We start from the raw sequence: 22,577 nt of genomic DNA, 5'->3' as shown, positions 1-22,577 counted from the left end.
AAACGTGTATACGCATTTATTACACTGTAAAAAGTAATAAATAAAGTGTATATTTTTATATTTTCTTGTGGAAAAACTGCTTATAATTTACAATTGTACTGTAAACAATTATATTGTTAGGTGACTGAAAGTAAAAAGCCTAAATATTGACAGTTTATGGTATTTTGTATAAAATATATTAAAATTAACTATTCAAGTGAAATATTTTATATTATGTTTTTACAAAATAAAAAATAAAAATATTGTTTTTGACGTTTTTAAATATTATTACATACATAAATAGTTTGTTGATATTGATTAGGTACATCGTAATTTGTGAAACAAAGTTTCGCTTTTTATTTGGAAGAAAAACCAATATGTTCCTAGTAATTGGAGTCTGGGGAGCTCAGTAGAAGTCTCCTACTAGACTCCTTAATAGGACCAAAAATATCGTCGGTCCTCGGATATAATATTATGTACTACCGGGGCCATAGCAAGAAAGGCACCTTTCGCCCATTCCCCGGGCGCAACATTTGAAGGGGCACACAAATTAAGAAATTAGAAAAATATAGAAAATCGTTATCTATTAACAAAAATCTAGCCTAGACTAAAAGACGGAACTAAAAGGAGCATTTTTACATTTTACCCCGGCGTAAATAATGGTTGCTACGGTCCTGCCTAATATATTATTATTCTGAGTCCTCCACGAAACCCATTCGAGATTCTTAAATAATCACTGAATAACTCAATTCTAGTTTTCGATTGATTTCAACATTATTTTTATAAAAGATTTAGACGATGTTTAATTATAATATCGGATATTATAAGATTCAATATTAAATTTCAAATTATTAAAAAATGGCTGTTAAGCGGGCGGTTTTTAAGGAGTTTTATATAGGCAACATTTACAAAAAGTGGTTTTTTAATCAATTTCAACCAGATTAATTTTTTTCAGGTTAATTTGTGTAAGCTTTAGGGTATTATATTTTTAAAACTTATACATTTTTTTCTATGAGTTAAAGCCATTTAGGTGGTACAAGAAATCAGTAAGATCTAAAAGCCTGATAAAATTATGATTACGCCTACTTATATAATAAAATGATCGGTTTTTAATTCTCTAAACATTATTTATCTCAAACGGCCTTTTTTCCAGTTTATTATGATAGTCGTTTTTTTAATTACTGTTTTATTTATTTATAAAAGGCAAGGAACTGTTTTGTCTAGATTTCCATGGAGTCGAGCATCATTTGGCAAATGAAGATCCGTGCACATTTATGACATTCATTGTCTTATATTTTCCAAAAAAAAACTACCAATTATTTATTCTACAATTCTGATACCAGTCCGGAATTTAAAGAAGACATTAAAATAACTAAATATTTTGAAGTGCATTTTAGAAAATCATTCAAATGTAAAACGGAATACTGACATTTTTTCAAAAAGGATGTTATTATTTTGTTCAAAAAAATAATCAGAGTTTTACAATGATTTGTTTAGTGTAAAAGGTAACACTGAAACTATACATTTTGTTTACATTAAATAAAAATAGTGATAATGGGCAAATGTCAGAATTCACGTTTTTGATAACAATTACATTTACTAAAATTTTAAATTAAAAAAATAAATGTTCTAATTTCCATCATTGTTTATAATTCTTTAATAATAAATCATAATACTCATAGCTGTTTTTTTTAGTTGAATAATAATAATTGTTAACAATAAACTATATCGATATAAAATATATCAACAATTTTTTTTCTTTATACTCCTTAGGTATTCTAGACAAACATAAATTTTAAGAATTTTCCTATTCCAGTAAAATAAATTAATTCTATAAAACTAATAACTATCACTTGCAATGGAAAATCCAGAAAATTCAACCTCAAAAGTGGGATCTTTAGAAGATGAAGCACGCAAACGAAAGGAGCGTTTAGCAAATCTAAAAAAAAACCTAACTAATAAAAATGAATCAAAAAATGCTGAAGAAATTGTGGATAAACCTTTACCAAGGTATAAAAACATTTTTATTAATTTAATGAATATTTTCAAAAACTTGTTTTCACTTCAGACCAAAGTTTAAGAGTTATATACCCGAGGATGAAGGCCTTAAGGAAACACTTATACCAACACCTCAACCGGGCGATATTGTTGCTGAAGTTGAAGACCAATTAAAGGCTGGAGAAACTGTATTTACTGTTCAAGAATTGGTAAAGACTACATTATTATAGAATAAAATAGAAAATGGAGGATACTCTCTACAATAAAATTGTTTCATATTTTTATTTATTTATTTATATAAATAACGCCAACAAGCTTTTGGTAATATAAAATATGAACAAAATAAAACTAACAACAATTGTCAATTATGAACAATAAAAAAATAAATGTAACAAATGCACTTTTCTTTTACTATACAACAGTAAAAAAATCACAAACATTTCTACCCTAATACTAAAAACAAAACAAGATAAAGGAACCAACCGCAGCTTCCTCTTCGAAGAAGAAAAATTAAAAATTAAATTTCTTTTTATAAAAAATATATAAATATTTTATTAATATGATTTAATTATTTTAGGATTTAAATACATTGGCACCAAGGAAACCAGACTGGGATCTGAAAAGAGATATTGAAAAACGAATGGCCAGACTTGAAAGACGAACTCATAAAGCAATTGCTGAATTAATACGTGAACGACTTAAAGGTGAACAAAATCTCGATTTAGCATCAGCTGTCAATGAAGGAGCTAGAGCAAATGCTACGCTCGATGTCGATGAAGAGTAACAATCGTTTATGCTCCAAAAATGTCTGTCTATTATATTTTTACTAAATTTTGACATGTAAATAAACTAAATAAATACTAATTGTAATGTATAATTTGTATTTTAATATTTCTAGTACCAAAATCCTTGGTTGATTTTTGATGATAATTTGATGATTTTGTATTGATGAATATTGTGTAAGACCTGTGTAAAGTATCAGTTTGTCCTTGTAATATTGGTGGTTAAAAACAGCTTATCTGCTGTTTCGTCGATACCCAGTAGATAGCTACATGGATACTTGAAAAAAATATATTAATAAAATATAATCAATAACACAAGTACTCATTCTTTTTATTTGTATTGGTTATGCAAATAAAAGTTTTATAAAATCTTAATATTATACTTATAGTTGGAAAATACTTTTTATAAAATGTATAGTATAAATTATGCTTAGCCTTTTGGGTCAGTGGATCCGAGCTTGTAGTGCATTTAAGTTATAAAATTTTAGTATGGATCCCACTGACATCTAACCTACCCCCTATGCATCACCTTTAAAATGTATTTATTTGTTTGACACTACTGATATAGACTGACATCTATAATAAATATGTTGGTCGGTTTGGTTTATAATATGATTTTATAAAAACATTATATTTGAGCTCCTGAAAAAGAAATAAGTCATACCCATACTAAATTGAAGGTTTGTAAAAAAATTTTGTTGACATAAAATATGTTTTGGCATATTATACATCTTGGCATAATACACCTTGGCTTGGAAAATATTTGAAAAGATTCACAAATCAACAATAGTACAATTTTAGAATAGGTAATTATAAGTTGTTTATCTATTTGTTCATTGGAGTTTTGCCATAATAACAATAACATTTCAATAGAAATATCACAGATAATGTTTAGTTGAGAACAACTTGACAAAGTGAAATTTCATTAAAAATTCCGATTATAATACATTTAACATATAATTTTTTTTTGTTCTTTACAAAATTTAAGGACTGATTTTTAGACTAAACATAATAGCAAGTATTATGTTAGCCTATCCAAATAGAAAATTGGGACATATTTTCCTAATAACTACAAGTGTGTAGGTAAAAGAAATAAAAATTATAATAGAAGATGAATTGTGGCTGTAGCTTTCTTTTCTGAAAATTTATTTTACAAGTCGTCTTTGAAAGTCTGTAACTACAATATTAAATAGAAGGCAAAATGTTATCTTCTTTATAAAGATAATAATCCCTCTAAATTACATTTTGATGTGATTATTTTCGTCGCTGCAGCCTAGTGCCTACATTTTTTAAACCATTAAAAAAATATCGAGAAGAAAATAGTTTTTTTTCTGTTTTCTACATAATATCAAACATAACCCGTTGAAAACATTAGAGTTTTCGATTAAAATATCTGATTTATCTAAAATAATTCTTTATTAATTCTTGAATAAAAAATATCGTGTACATAGTACACACATTGTGTTTATATATTATAATACATTAGTCTTGTACATAATATTATGTGTGTTGTTTTTATGAACCTGAATTGTGTCGAGTGTCGCAATCTTTACTATATCAGTTAAATAATTCTATTCGATATACGCAATTACTAGTTATAACATAATTGTTTAATCAATTATATTAATTAAAAGGTACTTATTATTCATACAAATCGGTTGTTTACCAATTAGGAAATGACTAGTTCCCAAACGCCTATTGTGTGTATCAGCCCAGGTCAATTGTTATTCATCACTTATCTGAGTTTTTTGCGTTTTAACTTAGTTATTAAAAACACATTGTGCTAATATGTTTATAACATGCAACTGCAAACATTTCATAATTGTTTTCTGGCGATTGATTCAATATTATAATCAACTACATATTACAGCGATTGATTTATTATCACGTATCATTAATCTTTACACATTCCAAAATCCAAATAAATTATAAAAAAATAAAATATATTACATTGGACAAATATACATTAAACAATGAAAAACTGTTTACCAGGCATTTAGTTAAATATTACATAGTATTGCTATAGTACGAATGACGAAACACTATCTATAAAAGTATATGTTGTAATTATGAAAATATAAATATTCAACTTTTAGCTTCATTAAAACTGAATTAATAAAAATATTTTACCCAACACGTAATACATCTACAAACGGCAGAATAAATAGAAATAAAAACACTCATAAACATATATAATAATAATTGTTTTATTTTTTATTTTCATAAACATAAGAAGCTTATTCTAAAAAATACAAATTAAGAAAAATTAGGAAAAAAAATGTATTCAATTTACACAATCTTGTTAAAAAAAAAAAAAAATTATATTTATATAATCAACTACGAAAATAACGAGGAAAAAAAAAACATTAAAATAAAAGTATAATGTAAATAAACTTTTAAAATATTGAATGATTTAAATGATTAAGTTTTTTCCATTATATTAATTTTAAGATCAACAAAGAGGGCAAAAGATGGCAGCGGGCAATGAGACTAATTTTTTTTTTTAAGTACTAAATTCTTGGAATTATTAAATTATCTTATATTAATATTTATGAGAGAAACTGAATTATATAAGAGCTTGAGGAGACATATGAACTAAGTTTCGACGTCATAAACCATATAGTGGTTGGAGTTGTCAATCGCAGCGTGTGGTACAATCTTGTTGAGACCTGGTGGTTGTAATGTAAATCCCAAAAACATAAAACCACGGACTAACACGTTACGTTCAGGATGGTTCTTCGCAAAGCAAACAATAATGTGTGATACGTTTAAATATTCTTCTGCGTATTCCAGCATTGCCAAAAATCCTTCCTTTGACCCAACTGGTCTTTGTGCGTCCGCTACCTATAAATAAAATGTATAATTATTATTTATGACTAATAATGCATTTATGAAACAAGTTTACAGTTTTACATTTTTCCTTAATTTAACACTTTATATGTACATACATTTAACCCTTATATGCAAAATTGTGGGAAAAAGCAATGCCATTTAGCGAGAACTAAGGGATAAAGCTACTTAAAATTTAGCTGAAAACTTTAGATGATGTTACAGAGTATAAAGTGAATTGAATGATTGTATTCGATAGTGTAGTGCTAACCATTTAATTAAAAATCTTGTTCTCAAATAACATTTCATCACAAACGTAATCCTATCATATTTTAGTTTACACTTTATGATGCAAAGCTAACTATTAATCACTTTATTAAAAATTTAGGAATAGTTTTTCTCTTAATCTATTTTTAATAGTCTAATAAAAAAATTTCTGTGCCTAAACAAAGTTTTTAGGTTTTATTATACGTAACACCAAAGATATTAGGAATAAGTTTTATTTAAAATTCTATATTATTCTCTAGTACATTTTGGTGCTTTATGACTTTTTTAAAAATAGTCAAATTGGTTCCAAATTTATAAGGAATATCCTTAAGATAAAGTACTATCAAGAAACGTTAACAAACCAATAATATATCATTAACCCTTCTCCCATTAAGGAAACTTTTTTTTTGAGCAATCTTTAAGACTCAAGATCTGAAAGTTATATTGAAGGTATAACTAGAGTAAGATTATAACACAAAAAAACAATATTATCATATGATATCATATATATAAAACTGAAGTAGACTTTTAATGTGTTTACTTAACTATCTAAACGCAACATTGCGCAATTATCAATATGCACACTATTTAAATAATAGAATGATTATTAATTATCTTTCTACTACGGAGTTCAAATGCACAATCATTGAATTTCTATATCATATTAATATTTTGAATTTATTACATATTTGGAACAGGTATATTTATATATGTTAATTCAAAATATTAATATGATTATTTTATTATATTATTTGAAAGTAGTTTAATTTATGTTTTCTTTTAAATGGCACAAAAATTTAAATATTTATGATAACAATGGAATTCTGCGATATCTATTTATAATTTATAATATACCTAAAATATTATTTTTATGATATATTAAAACCAAATGAAAATTTCCTTTATAAATATGTTTATAGGTGTATTAACTCAGTTGAAATTAATTACACATTATCAACATTATACGTAATTTAATTGGTATTTTATACACTATCTAAATAATTAATTTGGATTACATAACAGAAATGAATATTGTTTATTATTATGACCTTGATAGACTATATAAATGCATCACAAACACGTCATACAACCAATTCCATTTTTGAGAAAACAAACAATATATTATCATTATTATTATTGATGCTTTGGTGAATACTTAACTATAAAATTATGGAAAGAATTTATTATAAAATAATTATATTAATGATACATAATCGTTAATTAAAGACACGTGGTATGGAATGACTGTTTACAACTAACGCAGTCATACGACATTCGACAACACCATTAAGCTTCACGTTTAGTTACATAATATACATAAAATTTGCTGCCGATTACGATCCATATGTATTATCGTTCCTAAAGCATTTTTAGAAATTATACTTGCCTGTATGTAGAGTTTACCACCGGATAGTATGGTGTCCCATTGAATGTCCACTTCAGCCGTGATCTGCATTTTGAACGTAATCCTGACAATGTTATGCTTCTTGACGTCTTCCAATAGTTCATATTCATGCACTGGTTTTGATTCCAGTACAGAGAGCTCCGATAGAATTTGCTTGCCCATGCCGCTGCTGCCCTCTCTGTTGCGTTTGGCTAGTATTGCGGCATGGGGGACATCAGGACCACCACTGAGGCCCAGGACAAAGAGAGATAGAGTACTGCGATGGCTCGGCGTCCATAAAGGAGTTACCGTTACCGTCACACACGGATTGCCAGTCGCGCATTATCGACAACAAATTACTATTACCGTTTTTACTACTTGATATCATCTCCATGACAGCGCAGCGCCTTAAAAACCTCCACAGCGAAAAATTACAACGAAAATTTGGATGAAAACTGGTTGGATATCGCACTAGCGAAGCTTCAAGCACAGATGAAAACGATGGAGCGCAAACAATGGATTTATAGTGTAGTACGGTTCGTCTGGACAAATGGCAAAATACAAGACAGGTGCAATCGGATTTCACAATTTACACTGACGTCATTAGAGAGCAACAGTCAAAGAAGTTATCAAGGTTTTAATCAACTCTGTGATTACATCACCCGTAGTCCAAATGTCCCCTAATCAGTCGGTGGCCGTTTCCTCCATGACGCGCCTGCTTAAAAATTACTGTGCCTTCGCGTCGGCATACCTAATACCTTTTTACGACGTTATTTCCACCCTTCACGCCACACTTCACCGCACTCACCACGTCAATATTATTGAGAGCAAAAGGTCAACCAATCACCTGCTTTCGTGATAATCGAAAACATATGATTCGGCACGACTGGGATCGTCAGAACGACGGCGGTGATGGTGGTGAGGAATAGAGCGGTGGCCGCTGTTGGTGTTTCGAATTTATGCAACGGCAGAGTTGTTCAGCGGAGAAAAATAACAACATTGTATTTTGTATTTCATAATAGTACATTTCAGTTACAAGAAATTTCGATAGAAACCCCCGTTGGGACATATTTATGACATATTATATATATATATATTACAAGTTACCATAACATTTACAGGCTACGATTCCGAAACACAAACTACAAATAACAAAGGTCTCCAGTCTATATAATAATATCATTATGATAATGATAATATAGATCTATTTTGTTATGATTATGACCACAGAACACGGTATTTTGAGTTTGTTGATTACACGCAGCTGTTCGTAATGTCCTTAGCTACACGTGTAAGCACAATCATTGGTATTACAGGTTATCCGTTGCTTCTCCTATTATGAACATCCGGGCTTTTTGAACGGGTTCAAAAATCTGTTATTTTTACTTTTTACTAGGTACCTATTGAAGAAATTCAAAAATAAACAACCTTGATTAACTTACTCGTTGCTTTAATTTTAAGGTAATTCTATTAAAATGTATTTTTAAGATTTAAAAATGGATTTTTTTTTTTATTAATTACCTAATTAACCAACCTAATTTATAGCATTTGATTTAGAGAAATCTTGAAATGACCATGAACCTATAACCTTGACTAAATAATATGAGAGGTTTTTAAAAGTTTGAACTAGTAAAATATCATTAATTCTATACTGTTCCCACAGTATTTAATTTACTTATTAAAGTCACGAAAATAATAAACTTGTATAATATTTAGAATTATATTTTGTTTATAGAACATGGACAAAAAGTTATCTTGTAAAATTGGTCCATCCATTTTAAATTCTGACCTGTCCCAACTATATGATGAGTCGCAACGTTTATTGGATAGTGGAGCAGATTACTTACATTTAGATGTGATGGATGGAACTTTTGTGCCCAATTTAACGTTTGGACATCCAGTTGTAAAATGCTTAAGAAACAAATTGCCGAACACTATGCTCGAAACACATATGATGGTTCAGAATCCTATTCAAGTGAGCTATATAATATTTTAATAATATTTTAATATAGTTTGTCGCTATAACATCAAAATATTTATGTACATTTTTTTTTTTAATATTAAATTAATATCAATATACAATATTTTTTTTTTTTTTAAATAATTTTAGTGGATTGCTCCAATGGCTGATGCTAACGTCGATCAATATACATTCCATATTGAACCTTGTGACGATGTTTCTCTAGTTTGTCGTAAAATTAAAGAAGCTGGCATGAAAGTTGGATTAGCAATAAAACCTGGAACACCAGTTGCATCTGTTGAAGATTACATAGAATTAGCTGACATGGTTTTAATAATGACAGTCGAACCAGGATTTGGAGGTCAAAAATTCATGTGTGATATGATGTCAAAGGTTAAATGGTTAAGGGATAAATATCCTACATTAAATATTGAAGTAGACGGAGGCGTTGGACCGAGTACAATCGATTACTGTGCAAAGGTTGTTCAACTTTTACAATAGTCACTATAGTTTTTTACATTATGCAAAGTACAACAAACTAATACATCATAAAATTACCAATTTACTTCAATCCATTTTTCAAAAAAAAAAAAAATATAACAGTTTAATGCCCAACTACTAAATATATTTTTAAAATAATGTAAAAATATAATTTTCTTTAAAAAATATGTTTAATTCTTAATAACTTTAAAAGCTTTAGTATAGCAAACCCATATTCAGCGAATTTGTTTTGAAACCATCGTCTTATGATGACACGTTAAGCTTGATGATAATAATACATCTTAACATAATAAGAGACTAAGACTCGATTACACCAACAATATTAATTGCGGCTAAATTTTCTGACATAATCCAAACTTTTTAATTTTTAATTAAAAAAAAAATTTATCCCTAGTTTCTAGAAAGGTTTGGCAAACCTAACTAAATCTCCCTTTTAAGATTTTGGACTACTAACAATTAGCTCAAATGTAAATCTTTTGTATACCTATAAAATATTTAAAAAACATTTGAAAAATCAGTAATCCATATTTTTATTAATATTACTAATAACTAACTTTACTAGTGTATTTTTTATAATTAAATTAATTTTTTTTTTATTAGGCTGGAGCGAATATGATTGTGTCGGGCACAGCTGTTATTCAAGCAGATGACCCCCCTCAAGTAATTAAACTACTAAGAAATTCAGTTATAAAAGAAATAAACAATTACTCTAAATGTTAACAATTTAGAATTATTAAAGATGTATAATATATGGTTATTATTTACAACCTGAATGTATTTAGTTTTTATTGTAATTAGTTGAGGTGTTTGTAAATCTGATTTATTATTGACAATAAATCGTTTTTATATATAGTTATATTGTTTATAAGTCGTGTTAAATGTTAATTCAATATTATTGATCATAGATATTATCGTTTATTTTATTAAACTGCCGAGTGAACAATTTATTATTGGAGTTCATTAATATACAAACATTTAAAAATAAATAATTATTTAAGTATTTTATATTTTTTCTTTTTTATTGTAACTTTTTTAAAGGTTATTAAATAATTTTTATCCAATTTTCAAACCTTGTTTTATTTGAATGACAACCTGCAAATAAATGATTCTAATACTATTATAATTCCATTTAAATTAAATTTTATATTTCATATATTTCAACTGTAGTTATATCGTAAATACAAGTTGACTACCCAAAGTTATTATTATAGTAGTTCTTTAAAATATGTATACCTGTTTAATGTTCATTCATCAGCCCAATGTTTAACTAAAATATTAAGTAAATAAGGATACTCTATATGATATAGTCAGAATTATATTTCATATACATAATACATTGTAAATTTCCTCCTGTACCTTTTTAGACATAGAAAAATAATTAATTTTTATAAAGTGTTTGTACAACATAAGAAAAAAAAATAGCTTACAATATAATATAATAATAATTTTTTTCAAAATATATTCTACTGGCTCAATGTATAAAATGTTAGAACAATTATTATCAAAAATTTTAATTTATCATCAAAGTAATTATCGATCATTTACTACTGTATTTATCTATTAGTTAATTATAAGAATAATTTAAGTACTTACGTTTTGGAAACTTCTTGAGCAACTATAAAACTATTTTAGTTAATACTCAATGACATGTATCAATTTTAATTTAAACAAATATTAAATTCCAATATCAAAATGTTCTGGCACTTGATCATAGGTGGAGTCTCTAATAACCTGGCTAAACTTACTTATCCAGATAATAGATGATTTGAGTACTTACGGTCAGATAACTTTAGAGACCACACACACCTTAAGAAAATAAAATCTCATGACCCAGGAGTCAAACCATGACCGCTATAAGTGCTGCGTTTTTGGCCACTTGACCACAGACCACAGTATAAACCTGTCATTATTGACATATTGGTACTATACTTTTGAGAAAATATGAATATCTCGTTATTAGTATAATTAATTAAAAAGATTAGTTCTTGTTGCACACACATTTAGTTTTATTTGTAAAATATAATTTTTTTAACTGAATTATTTAAAATGAATATTTTTATACAAAATACAAAAAAACAATTATTTAAATATTTAACAGACTTTAAGCAAATATATGTACGTATTATAATTATTACAATTTAATAGGAATCTTTAAAAGGTATATAAAACAAACAAAATATAAATCAATTTTTTTTTGTCTTCAACATAGCGTCATGCAACTTGGTAACTTCATTCTCAATGACATTTTGGCATAATGTTCCTTCAACATCAAAGTAATGTGCTACTGACTTTGCAACTTCTCGTTCTATTACACCACCTCTTACCGGATTCTTCTGTACTAAATTTAAATGATAAACACCTGTATGTTTTTTAATATAACTGCTCGCTTCCCATACGTTATCTGGATTATAACCACTTTCGTCTCGTTCTAATGTCACCGCAAATATACCTTTTTCCTTGTATGTCGTGTACAATGTTATTATACCCATAGTCACAAAGTAAAGAGCAACACATACAGTAAGAACATACCGTGATTTTGGAAATGGATTAAAGTAGTCCCACACAAGAGCGTATCCAGCAACCAAAACTGCAAAAGTACATATCAATAATCGACAATCGATCAGCGAAAAATTTTCTACGTGATTGTACTTTGAAATCAGTACTTCTTTAACAGCATCGTCTAAAGTATTTTTTAAAGCAAGATAATCCCATTTGTTGATGGTAATTGGCTTGTTGTCTTCGTCATTTGTTTCTGTTTTACCCATTTTTTTCTTCTCGAAAATATACAAATTAATTCCAATACACCTTAATGATCGCTGATGTAGACGTTTAGCTTGCGAATGTTCAAATCAAATGAACACGTAATTCAAAACTTTTAACTTACTATCATAAACTGGCTGCTGGCAAACATTTGACTCGACAAACAGTACACATTTGTTATTTGCCGACTAAACAAACCAAAAATTTGGTGATTCACCAAAGTTTAAAATCATGATAACATTATCAATACAAATTGTACGCGTTATTCAGTGTGGCATCGAGTACAATATAAATATATATACAGACATGAAATTATTTGAATATGGAAAACTGGTGATAAAAATTTGGCCAAACCTTATGCTTTACTAAACCACAGACTATGCTATATTTCATATAGTCAGTGACTAAACTGAGTAGTGAGAACTCGAAAGCGCATGAGCACATGACCTAGAAACGTCATCTAGTGTCACCGATAGCGCAGTCACGTCGGCTCGCTGTAACTACATGCATGGCACCAGATCCGTCCTCCGTCTACTGTCTAGTAGTATAACTGTATAAGGTCTATGTCTTCCAGCTTTGAGCTTTTTTGTAACCGTGTGGCTTATTTTTCATTAATTGTCATCGCTCATCGGAATTTGAAAGAGAATATTGTAATTAAACTAAAGTTAAAACCACCCAACGATTAATGAACATCAATCATAAACAAACTCATTACAAATAAATAATTTATATAATAACTCTAAAGTTATTATTTTTTCCGTTACAATTTTATGAAAATCCCTTATACCCTTTTGATTCCCTACCACTTGATCGACGCTATATGAAATGTAATGTGTCGAAAAGCGTAAGCCATAGGGGCTATTTAGAGCAGTGTAATATGCAGGTTATTAAGGTACTTAATAGTTAATGAGGTGTTTACAGTTGCAAAATTAGGAAATAAATATACAAATATTCCACTGGTATTATAGTGTACATTATCTTGTTTGTATTCCATACAGCCAAAGTTGTGTAGAGAGAAAGTATTTTATGAGTGCTGAAGTGTTCATAAGTGGCGTATCAGGACTGTTATATTTCTAGTATCTCGAAAATATATTAGTAATATCATCTATACTACAATAATATCTATACTAAAATTTATCAATTAGGATTTTAACAACTTTTTACTTCTAAAATGTAACTATAATAGTCTAGAACCAAAAATTATAAATCGCCATTTCCTATCGCAATTTTTTGTAAAACTACAAAAAGTAAAAAAAAAAAAAATACGTACTAATACTTTGAGAATTATGTAATATATTTACGACTGTAGTTGCACGCTAATAAGTAATGTAAACAAATAATGTCACATTGAAATAAAAAGAATATGACCCAATTATATTCATTTTTTTAAAGAACACATCATTATTCAATCAAAACAATTAATATTATTAATATTTAATAGTGATTACTAAATGATGCACCATAAATCACAATCATAACGTTTAATGTTTATGCATATATTATAATATAATTTTACAAATATAAGAAAATTATCTGTAATTGCAACCACAGATTATAAGTACCTAAAACTTTAGTTATAAGTGTGTTGTGTTATGCAACTATTTACACACGTGTTGTGTTATCGTATAATATTTAATTGACCGTATTTATATCTTTTGACAATAGATAAGTAGGTATGTGTTGATGATTGAATGTTAGGTATGTTTATTTAATACTTACTTATTTTAATCATGCACATCTAAAAATCAATAAAATTTGATTCGTAACAGTGAAATAATGAAGAGTTAAGAAATTATATAAAATTTTTAAATTTCCTATCAATATTTGATGAATTTATTTATTACCATTTCTAATTAAAAATAATATTTATCTTAAGTTTATTTACCTTCTATAATAAGGTTTAACTAAAAACCCGTAGCACATATACTAAAATTAAAATTAGTATGTTCACCACAATCTTTAAAAGTATTTTAGAATGTGAAATTTCCCCTTATTAAATATATGCAGATTGTGGTATATATAGGCAGAACTATAATTTTTCTTTATGTTCTTTCAAGCGTTTGTCTAAATTTTAAACAAATTACAAAAATATCTAAATGCATCTAAAGCAGATTGATAAAGGATTTCGATACCGATTACCACTTAATTGAACACCTGGTTGTATTCAAATGCAATAGATTAGTCATTAGTAGTCTATAGAATATTTAAGTTTTAGACCTCAGGGCAAGTAGGTCGTTTAAAATATCTTGGCTGGACTTCGTTATAATCGTATTTCCCCCTCCAAGCTTCGGCAACTTGGATCATTATATATTAGTTGATTAGTGGATTTTGGAATTTGGGTGTTGGTTGGGTTTGTGTAGGTGTGGAACACGTGCGGTAATATTATTTTTATATAAATTATATAACTATATTTTTAGGTGACATAATAGTTAACAGCCTTCAATAAGCTCTTTATTTTAATTGCGCTTTAAAATATTTTAATAATGTATTAAGTTGACAGATTTAGCTGTATAAAACTCCAATCTAAATTCATCTATATTTTTAGGTTATATAAATATTTATTGTTATTGTTTTAAATTTCTTTCTTGTCGTATCATCATTTCGATAACATATAGACTAGAATCAACTAATGTTAGGTAATGTCTTAATTGTAGTTTACAAGTAAACATGTTTAGCATTTGTCGAGTTGGCCTATATATTTATAGTGATAATAGATATTATATCATAGTGTAGAAAAGTCTTTACGCGAGGTTCTCAAATGCCTTATTAAGTATAGACACATATACATAAAATATACTGAACCACACGCTTTTGTTTACTATATCCGTTCGACCATGTTAAATGCTGGTTATTTAATGTAATATTATTTATTATCATCTATACCTACAGGAACTAACCCCTATAAAGAACGCATCTGTGATCTATACCTATACACGAGAAGTAGGTTTAATGCATTTCTTTTTTGTTGATTTTTCTAATGAACTTATTTAAAATGTAAATAATAAATACCTATTACTAAAAAACAGTTGTTTTAAATAATAATATATTAATTTGATGTTTTTCGGATGTACCTATTCATCTTTGTCTTGTTTGTATGTTTTGGACTGTAATGTACCTACCCATTGCAGAGGCCATATTTAAAGCGAGACATGTCAGTAGGCATAAACAAAGACATGGGAACAACCGAAAATTATCAAGCTAATATTTTCACCCATAAAAGTCTTAAACACATTCATAAAAATATATTATTTATTATTAACAACACCATAGGTAACCTTTTTACGTTCGTATAAAATAACATAGCATCTTTAGAAATTATTTTGTTCTGTGTCCTAATGTTGTTATTATATGTTCAAGTGTATAGGTAACCTATTCTGTTTTAGTGAACATGTCTTCAAACTTATTAAAAAACCGACTAGCAATTGAATAGAAAAACCTAAACAAATCTATGTGTTCTAAGTTTTAAAAATACATACGTTTTAATTTTCAAAAGCAATGACTATTTATTAGGATACGATTTGTGTTTTATATATTTTTAAAATGATACTAATTTAAAGAAAAGCAGATAGCGTGTAGGTGCGAAAGGATCTATCATCTAGGTTCACCTAATTGTTTGTACAGTTCAGATTCAGTGCCAATATTTTTGGAGGCCTGGTTTTACTTTTGGTCTTTTACTTAGGTCTGTTGGCTATTGAAGATAAGTACGTGATTATAATATTGTAATATTGTGTGGCGTTCCACGTACATAGTAATATTGTTTTTATAAATCATAACCCACAATTGTATGAAAATTCCTTATCAAGATCATGAATGGACCAAAATGGTTTATCCATAAACCTAATGTGGTTTACAATTTGGCGCCAAGCTAGCCCCTAGTTCTTTGTTAAAATATAATCACGATAGGTATAAACTATACATCTACCGTTGTTGAAATATTTGATAAGAAGATTGGTTTTTATGATTATAAGTTACAACACATTTTTCCGTGCCTTAAATAATAAACAACGATACACGATATATTTTGTTAAAAGTATAATTATTATTATTAGTAAAAAACACTATTATATAATTTCAATTTTCAACCATAATGAATTATAGTTTCTTATCGAAAATAATACCTGTATCCCTTTAAGTTATACTATAATGTATCGGTACACATTTATGAAATTGCCTGATATACTATACAGCCAAGCCAATTAAAGATGTTAGTAAAATTGTCAATGATTTAAGTTTTTGAAAAAACTATTTTAATCATAGCATGGCATTTTAAACATTTCATATATTATGTTTAATATCTTAAAAGTTCCTTTGAAAAGTTGATTGTTTTCCTTATCAGTTATTGATATGAGTAACTATTCATGGTCGCGTAATAACTAATTAGTAATTACCCTATTGAATGAATTAATTACAGATTATTTAGCCTTTGGGCACAATATAAAATGTAATATATTATGATCTTTTATGATGAAACCAATAATAATATAATCGTTTCCAAATTAAAAAATTATGTTTGACACAACGTGTATGTAAACCGGTGTGAAATTCAGTTTTTCAGTTTTTGGAAGTTAAAATTTGTAGTCATTTTTATCAAATATAGGTACATATTATTGATCGTTTGTAAATGGTTTTATAATGGTATTAACGGGTCGATTTGTAAACTCATGAATGATAGGTATATTTTTTATAATCGAAAATGACATTCGTCGATCGCCAGTAACGTTGCAGAGATCCTGAGGGACGCTGTTGAAGTGTGTAAGAACTCGACGAGTTTTCCGGAAATGAAGAGAAGTCAATCGAAATTTGAGTCGCGGGGAATGAGTGGATGAGTCGTTTATGGTCCGGGGGGGGGGGAGGATTGGGGAAAACATTCTAGGGACCAGCGGTAATTGGTAAACATTTGCCTGTAAGTTAGTGCGCGTGTTGTAAGTTTGTTACTTGTAGGCAAAATTATGTAGCAGAGTACACAAAAAGAATAAAAATGCCCGCTGAAAAATTGGCAACACTGCCACGGCACTCGGGGGTACATCGGCGCCCCTCTACTGGTCCCGCTGGCCCATTGGGAACACGTTCCCTCTCATACAGTGTTGCGCGATCGCGTCCACGGTCCGATTCATTTGTACGACAACTCTAGCGCTGCGCTGTCCGGTGCTGGTACTCTGCGTGCCAATCAACAGCCTTGCGCCTCCACCCCTCGCCTGTCGTCCGCCACCGCCGCCGCTTCTAAGTTGGTGGTCGTTACTGACTATATACATTTTAGCGTTCGGGATAATAGCTACAATATTACTATGTGCATATTATAAACAAAGTTAAACTAACACATTGATTTCGACCCAGCAGACTTGCAGGTAATGTAATATTTTGATGTCAGGCTTAACATGACTACTGTGTTGTATTAGGCCTCGGTCGTCTTACCGGTTGCGACACAACCGAAAAACATCAATTTAGACGCCAATCTAGCGTCAAACTTTCGTCATTGTTTGGATTCGTGAGCGTCCAATCTCGAGAGTCCGTGCTTATGGGTTTTTAGCAGAACCATATTTATATTGGTCCCAAACAATTTCGATATGGTCCATTTGTGATCTCTACATTTCGGTTTTGAGCTCAGTTAGTAATAAAGATCCCTTTGTCTCACAACTTTGATTTATATCGTGAACTTTCGCAACTTAAAAAACATCTGGCTTGCCATTCTTATCATGTGTGCCTAAATTTTAGACTAATGTAAAATATTACCTATTTATATTTATGCTATTTTTTTATTCTGTTAATATTATTAATAAACCATTTTGAAGAGTCCCTGTAGACATTTTTGAAAATAAACAACATTCTGTTAACTATAAAAAAAAAATTGCTTAAAAATGTTTTAAGATAAAGTTTGATTGTTTTAATATGTTTAAAATGTACACACTAATAATTATTAGTTAATAATTAAACCTAAAGGAAAATGATAATTTACTAACAGTTTTATTTTGATTTAGTGTGTTTTTGTATTAATAAGAGGATTGTGCATTATTACTATTATCAAAAATTGATTGTCAAAAAGAATTACATTGAATATTCGTAAAATGGTTGCTACTCGACAACAGTGCAGTGGTAGCTCAGCTTCTGGTTCTACCAGTAAGGTGGCAGTTCTTTCAAAACCAGAGAAGAACGTCAACGTGGTTAGCGGTGCAATAACTTGTGCATCGTACAGTTCTAACCAATCTAGTCAAGTTAATTTACTAGATCTACCTTATGAAGTGCTAGAAAAAATATTATCTTACACTTCTTTTAAACAGATATCGCAACTCAGAGCGGTTTGTTTCATTATTATATATACATAGTTTAAAAAATTACTTGTCAAATTTAATATGTTTTTATATTACTTTTAGGTGTCTCGACAACTTAATATAATATGTAGTACTATACTGAACTCGACTTTCCAGCGTCTACAAAATCAAATGTTGCACAGGTTTCAAATAATCAAAGCAAAAATGCCTCGCCGTGAATCTGCAAGACGGCAACATCCTTTAGCGTGTGAATCCGATATTGTAGAAACCCTTCACATGAGGTTGATTCTGTTACGTATGGCATTCGGAAAGCACATAGAAAGAAAGCATTTGTGTTTTTTTGCCGGAGAAGTAATAAAGCTTAATATAACTAAAAAATGTTTAGTGTTCACCAACTTTTTTTTTTTTTTAAGATATTGGATGAAGTGTACAAAATTTTGCATTATATTAAAGTAACTAAAAGCTTAGCAAGGCCATATAAAGTGACCGATGAATTATTTGACTTGTCTACCATGGCCATGGAATATTTCAGGGAAAAAATTGAGCCAACTCTACCTGAAATTAGACATTTTGCAAACGATTACCATGAATTTCCATCACCTCTACTTAGTAATTATAACATTTATTATTTTTAAATTGTTTTAATTAATATTTTTTAATACAATTACAATTTTTATTAATTTATAGGTCCTTCAAATAGTAGAACTTTAACTAGCATGTGTTTAAGAAAACGAAGCTTAATGATCAGAGAAGGATCAGTTTCAAGTCTCGAAAGTAAACGAGCTTCATCTGAAAGCCCTCAATGTGGTTCCATGTTACGAAAAAATGTCTGTAAAATTAAGCAAGGAATGAAAACGTTAGTACCATAACATTACTATTAATTATTATTATGAAAAAAAATTAGCTTGTAAGTAAATATGTAGTTGTTCAACAATGAAAACGCATTTACATACCTAATTCATTTTCATATTAAAATAATGATTAAGAGGTAATTTTGTTATTAGTTTTTCTTGGTGAGTAGTTATTTTTTTAAAAACAAAATCAAACTTAATAGTTATTTGAACTGTTCAATGTTGTAATACTATTTAACTGCTATCATAACATGTGCTGCATGTTGTAAATATATCAATATTCTTGATGAGAAGTTAAATTAAATAAATTTACTGTCTTGTTAAATGTTTGTTTCTAAATATATAATTTTATTGTAACCCAATAGGTCACAAAGTTGTCACTTAGAAAGGGACTTTTTTGATCTAAGAAAACAATTACGCAAGTAAGTGAAAACATATTTTTTCATTATCTGTTACATAATAAAAAAATTAAATTTTAAATTTTAATTAGAACAACGACTCACGTTGGTAAATTACAACGAGAATTGAAACAATGCAAGTCGCAAATAGCAGATCAACACAAGACGTTGGTTGAATATTCAAATAGGATGGACGAATACGATAAGAAAAATGAAGAAACAAATAGAAAATTCAGTACATTATTACAAGTAAAGATATTTAAAACTATATTTAATACTAAGGCCCAACTTTACCAACGGTTTTAATTATGATTACCTGTTCACTGTCCGTTAAACCGTCTATAAAGGCTGTTTCGGGTTTAAACACTATTTAAGTAGAGCTAAAATATTTTTATGAGAATTTTTGGTTTTTGATTTTGGAATTATTTACATAAAAACGGCTCCTTGGGCAATTTATGTTATAATCACAATCAAAAGATAACATCAAATGTTTTGAAATTTTACAAACATTATTTTTTAATTAACAGGAACTTAATAAATGCAAAACTGAAATACAATATTTACAATCTGCGTCCTCTTCGTCAGCAATGTCCGTGTGTTTAACGTGCAACACTACTAGTGATATATCTTTACCAATGGGGCCACCTATTTTAAATTCGACTAGCAATACAATGCGCTCTAGGTTGCACAGCCTAGGTGACCAATCCTTCCAAGACACCATTGAGGAGCCTTTGGAGCAAGCAGAATTGTCGATTGCTGAAGAAGGCAAAAGTACTGACGAACAAGAGCCATCTACGAGTACTGGTGTAAAACGCAAAATGGAAATAGCTGTACCCAAAACAGCAAAACGTGTCAGGACCGTGGTTAAAAAAGTACGAATCAATAACAGCATTAGTTAAATATTAACTTAATATGATATTGAAAAAAAAAAAAATTAATCGAAACGAATCTACCTCGAACATTCATAGACGTAAAAAAAAATATTTATATCCAATTTTAAGTAAAACTAAAATAATTGTCATAACCACCCCCCAACATTGTATTTTAGTTATAACAATTTTCTATAAAACATTTTTAAAAAAATTACCTCGACTTCAGTTTCTTATAATTAAATCTATATTTTAAATATTGTTAATAGTTAATTTCAGCTAAATTTTTACTTAAATGTTCTCCAATTATTACTTAATAGAATTACGTTATGTGTTTGTGAAGGAAAGTTTCGATAAACGTTTTTCTATTATCACAATTTTTATTTAATTTAACAAAAAAAATAAAAAATTAGTTGTATTTTTCGCTTTAATAGTGTGCATTTTAAATTAAATTTTGAGACGTAACTTACATTTTGATTATTAGCAAATTTGTTTAAATATTTATGTTTTAACTTTCAATATTATGTCTAGTGTTATACTGATACTACTACAAGTACCTTACAAATTTTTATCTATTTAGTGATTATTCTATATTAATATAACTTAATTCTCATGAATATGTTCGATTTATTTTTATCAATTTTAGACAAAAAAAAAAGTGTATATATGTATTTCTATATCAGTTTTATTTTTGTGCAATTTAACGCAGACATACAATTGATATATTTATATATGAGTATGTATTTATATATACTTTTTAATGCATTTAAAGAAAAAATAATTAAATTTAGATGAATGGTCGAACATTATGTAATTACTACGGCAATATATTATAATTGATTGTCTCTCTTTATTGATAAGTTAAAAGACTGTCCGTTTATAAAACAAAATTACACAATATCATATATGTATCAAAAACATATTTTACATTATTTTTCATTGTCAAAAATATGATTCAACAATTCTTTGTGTAATTTAATGTTTAGTGTAAATGTAAACGGATAAATGATCTTTATAAATCTTGCATTGATAATAAATTATATGAATGTAGTAATGTTTTTAAGCAGTGATTTTATAAATCTATTTTTTATTTTGATGTATTTTGCAGAAATAAAACAATAAATAAAAATAACATTACTACAAATTTGGAGGTTTGATGTTACTTTTGGTTTTTATTTGATGCTATAGACATACTTTTGGTACAGCAAATGGCTGTACTATTTTGTAGTGAGTCCTATCAAAAAATTTGGGGCACTATTCAAATAAAAGTTAAAAAGACTATTTAAAAAATAAAATTTGTGTGATATTTTAGTGATAGTTTAAATAAAATATTATACATATATTTTTATGAAATAACAAATTTTATACTGTCAAGTAGAGATGTAGTAAAAAAAATGTTTGAAACTAAGAATAATAAATAATTTATTTGAATGTATTTCAAATAACTACTTAATCATTACAAAATGTGGGAAAATTCTCACCAAGACTAGACAAAAGTTTTCTATTTTACAAATCAGGAATCTAATAGATTAACAGCTGTACTTAAATTGAACAGAAATAATCGTAATTACAACACTTCATGCCTAGCATCTAAAATATGCAAACCATTGCATATTTTTGTTTTTATCTTAAACGTTACAAACAATTGCATTTTGTACTTATAAGAGAACTTTTGTTTATAATATAAATTTCCAAGTTTACTCTTAAATGTATATAGTATTAGTTAAATGTTT

The 22,577-nt window shown here is 28.2% G+C and overlaps 5 protein-coding genes across 8 annotated transcripts; 3 read left to right on the top strand and 2 right to left on the bottom strand.

Annotated features, from left to right (window-relative positions):
- The first annotated feature begins 1,596 nt into the window (after window positions 1–1,596).
- LOC126840600 (coiled-coil domain-containing protein 12) lies at window positions 1,597–2,854 on the top strand. Its single transcript, XM_050576458.1, has 3 exons — window positions 1,597–1,989; window positions 2,048–2,186; window positions 2,555–2,854. Exons 1-3 carry the CDS (start codon window positions 1,838–1,840, stop codon window positions 2,759–2,761), a joined length of 498 nt encoding a protein of 165 aa, XP_050432415.1. The 5' UTR covers window positions 1,597–1,837; the 3' UTR covers window positions 2,762–2,854.
- A 2,096-nt stretch (window positions 2,855–4,950) lies between these two features.
- On the bottom strand, window positions 4,951–7,800 carry LOC126840713 (ornithine decarboxylase antizyme 1). Its single transcript, XM_050576626.1, is given in 3 exon segments — window positions 4,951–5,599; window positions 7,239–7,476; window positions 7,478–7,800. Coding segments are annotated over 3 exon segments (639 nt in total). The 5' UTR covers window positions 7,634–7,800; the 3' UTR covers window positions 4,951–5,354.
- Window positions 7,801–8,155: 355 nt separating this feature from the next.
- On the top strand, window positions 8,156–10,473 carry LOC126840712 (ribulose-phosphate 3-epimerase). 4 transcript variants are annotated; one of them, XM_050576623.1, is made up of 5 exons: window positions 8,160–8,530; window positions 8,636–8,700; window positions 8,975–9,214; window positions 9,350–9,679; window positions 10,301–10,473. In XM_050576623.1, the coding sequence occupies exons 3-5, from the start codon at window positions 8,978–8,980 to the stop codon at window positions 10,418–10,420; spliced, it is 687 nt and encodes a 228-aa protein (XP_050432580.1). In that variant the 5' UTR covers window positions 8,160–8,530; window positions 8,636–8,700; window positions 8,975–8,977; the 3' UTR covers window positions 10,421–10,473. The 4 variants fall into 4 exon arrangements, with proteins under 4 accessions (XP_050432578.1, XP_050432580.1, XP_050432581.1 ...); XM_050576621.1 differs by lacking the exon at window positions 8,636–8,700 and having other exon boundaries at window positions 8,156–8,530; XM_050576624.1 differs by lacking the exons at window positions 8,160–8,530; window positions 8,636–8,700 and adding an exon at window positions 8,537–8,635.
- Window positions 10,474–11,682: 1,209 nt separating this feature from the next.
- On the bottom strand, window positions 11,683–12,699 carry LOC126840501 (signal peptidase complex subunit 2). The gene has a single exon (XM_050576288.1). It carries the CDS (start codon window positions 12,463–12,465, stop codon window positions 11,884–11,886), a length of 582 nt encoding a protein of 193 aa, XP_050432245.1. The 5' UTR covers window positions 12,466–12,699; the 3' UTR covers window positions 11,683–11,883.
- A 4,867-nt stretch (window positions 12,700–17,566) lies between these two features.
- Window positions 17,567–20,942, top strand: LOC126840312 (F-box only protein 28-like). Its single transcript, XM_050575968.1, has 8 exons — window positions 17,567–17,805; window positions 18,436–18,753; window positions 18,829–19,077; window positions 19,140–19,335; window positions 19,414–19,582; window positions 19,943–19,999; window positions 20,068–20,224; window positions 20,503–20,942. The coding sequence occupies exons 2-8, from the start codon at window positions 18,523–18,525 to the stop codon at window positions 20,872–20,874; spliced, it is 1,431 nt and encodes a 476-aa protein (XP_050431925.1). The 5' UTR covers window positions 17,567–17,805; window positions 18,436–18,522; the 3' UTR covers window positions 20,875–20,942.
- Window positions 20,943–22,577: the final 1,635 nt, after the last annotated feature.

This window comes from Adelges cooleyi, unplaced genomic scaffold (assembly GCF_023614345.1).
Source record: "Adelges cooleyi isolate 19-005CV unplaced genomic scaffold, UGA_ACOO_1.1 ACOO_flye_CR_arks_rails_tigmint_CR_PRNA_376, whole genome shotgun sequence".
Classification (NCBI taxonomy): Eukaryota; Metazoa; Arthropoda; class Insecta; order Hemiptera; family Adelgidae; genus Adelges; species Adelges cooleyi.
This window is presented reverse-complemented; position numbering and strand designations above follow the sequence as displayed.

Bases quoted from the DNA above. Each gene is read 5' to 3' on its own strand.
- LOC126840312 (XM_050575968.1), top strand. From the start codon at position 18,523: ATGGTTGCTACTCGACAACAGTGCAGTGGTAGCTCAGCTTCTGGTTCT. The intron at 18,754-18,828 runs GTTTGTTTCATT...TATTACTTTTAG, and splicing joins AGATATCGCAACTCAGAGCG to GTGTCTCGACAACTTAATAT. The intron at 19,583-19,942 runs GTTAGTACCATA...GTAACCCAATAG, and splicing joins ATTAAGCAAGGAATGAAAAC to GTCACAAAGTTGTCACTTAG.
- LOC126840600 (XM_050576458.1), top strand. From the start codon at position 1,838: ATGGAAAATCCAGAAAATTCAACCTCAAAAGTGGGATCTTTAGAAGAT. The intron at 1,990-2,047 runs GTATAAAAACAT...TTTTCACTTCAG, and splicing joins GTGGATAAACCTTTACCAAG to ACCAAAGTTTAAGAGTTATA. The intron at 2,187-2,554 runs GTAAAGACTACA...TAATTATTTTAG, and splicing joins TATTTACTGTTCAAGAATTG to GATTTAAATACATTGGCACC.
- LOC126840712 (XM_050576621.1), top strand. The intron at 9,215-9,349 runs GTGAGCTATATA...AAATAATTTTAG, and splicing joins TGGTTCAGAATCCTATTCAA to TGGATTGCTCCAATGGCTGA. The intron at 9,680-10,300 runs GTTGTTCAACTT...TTTTTTTATTAG, and splicing joins CAATCGATTACTGTGCAAAG to GCTGGAGCGAATATGATTGT.
- LOC126840501 (XM_050576288.1), bottom strand. From the start codon at position 12,465: ATGGGTAAAACAGAAACAAATGACGAAGACAACAAGCCAATTACCATC.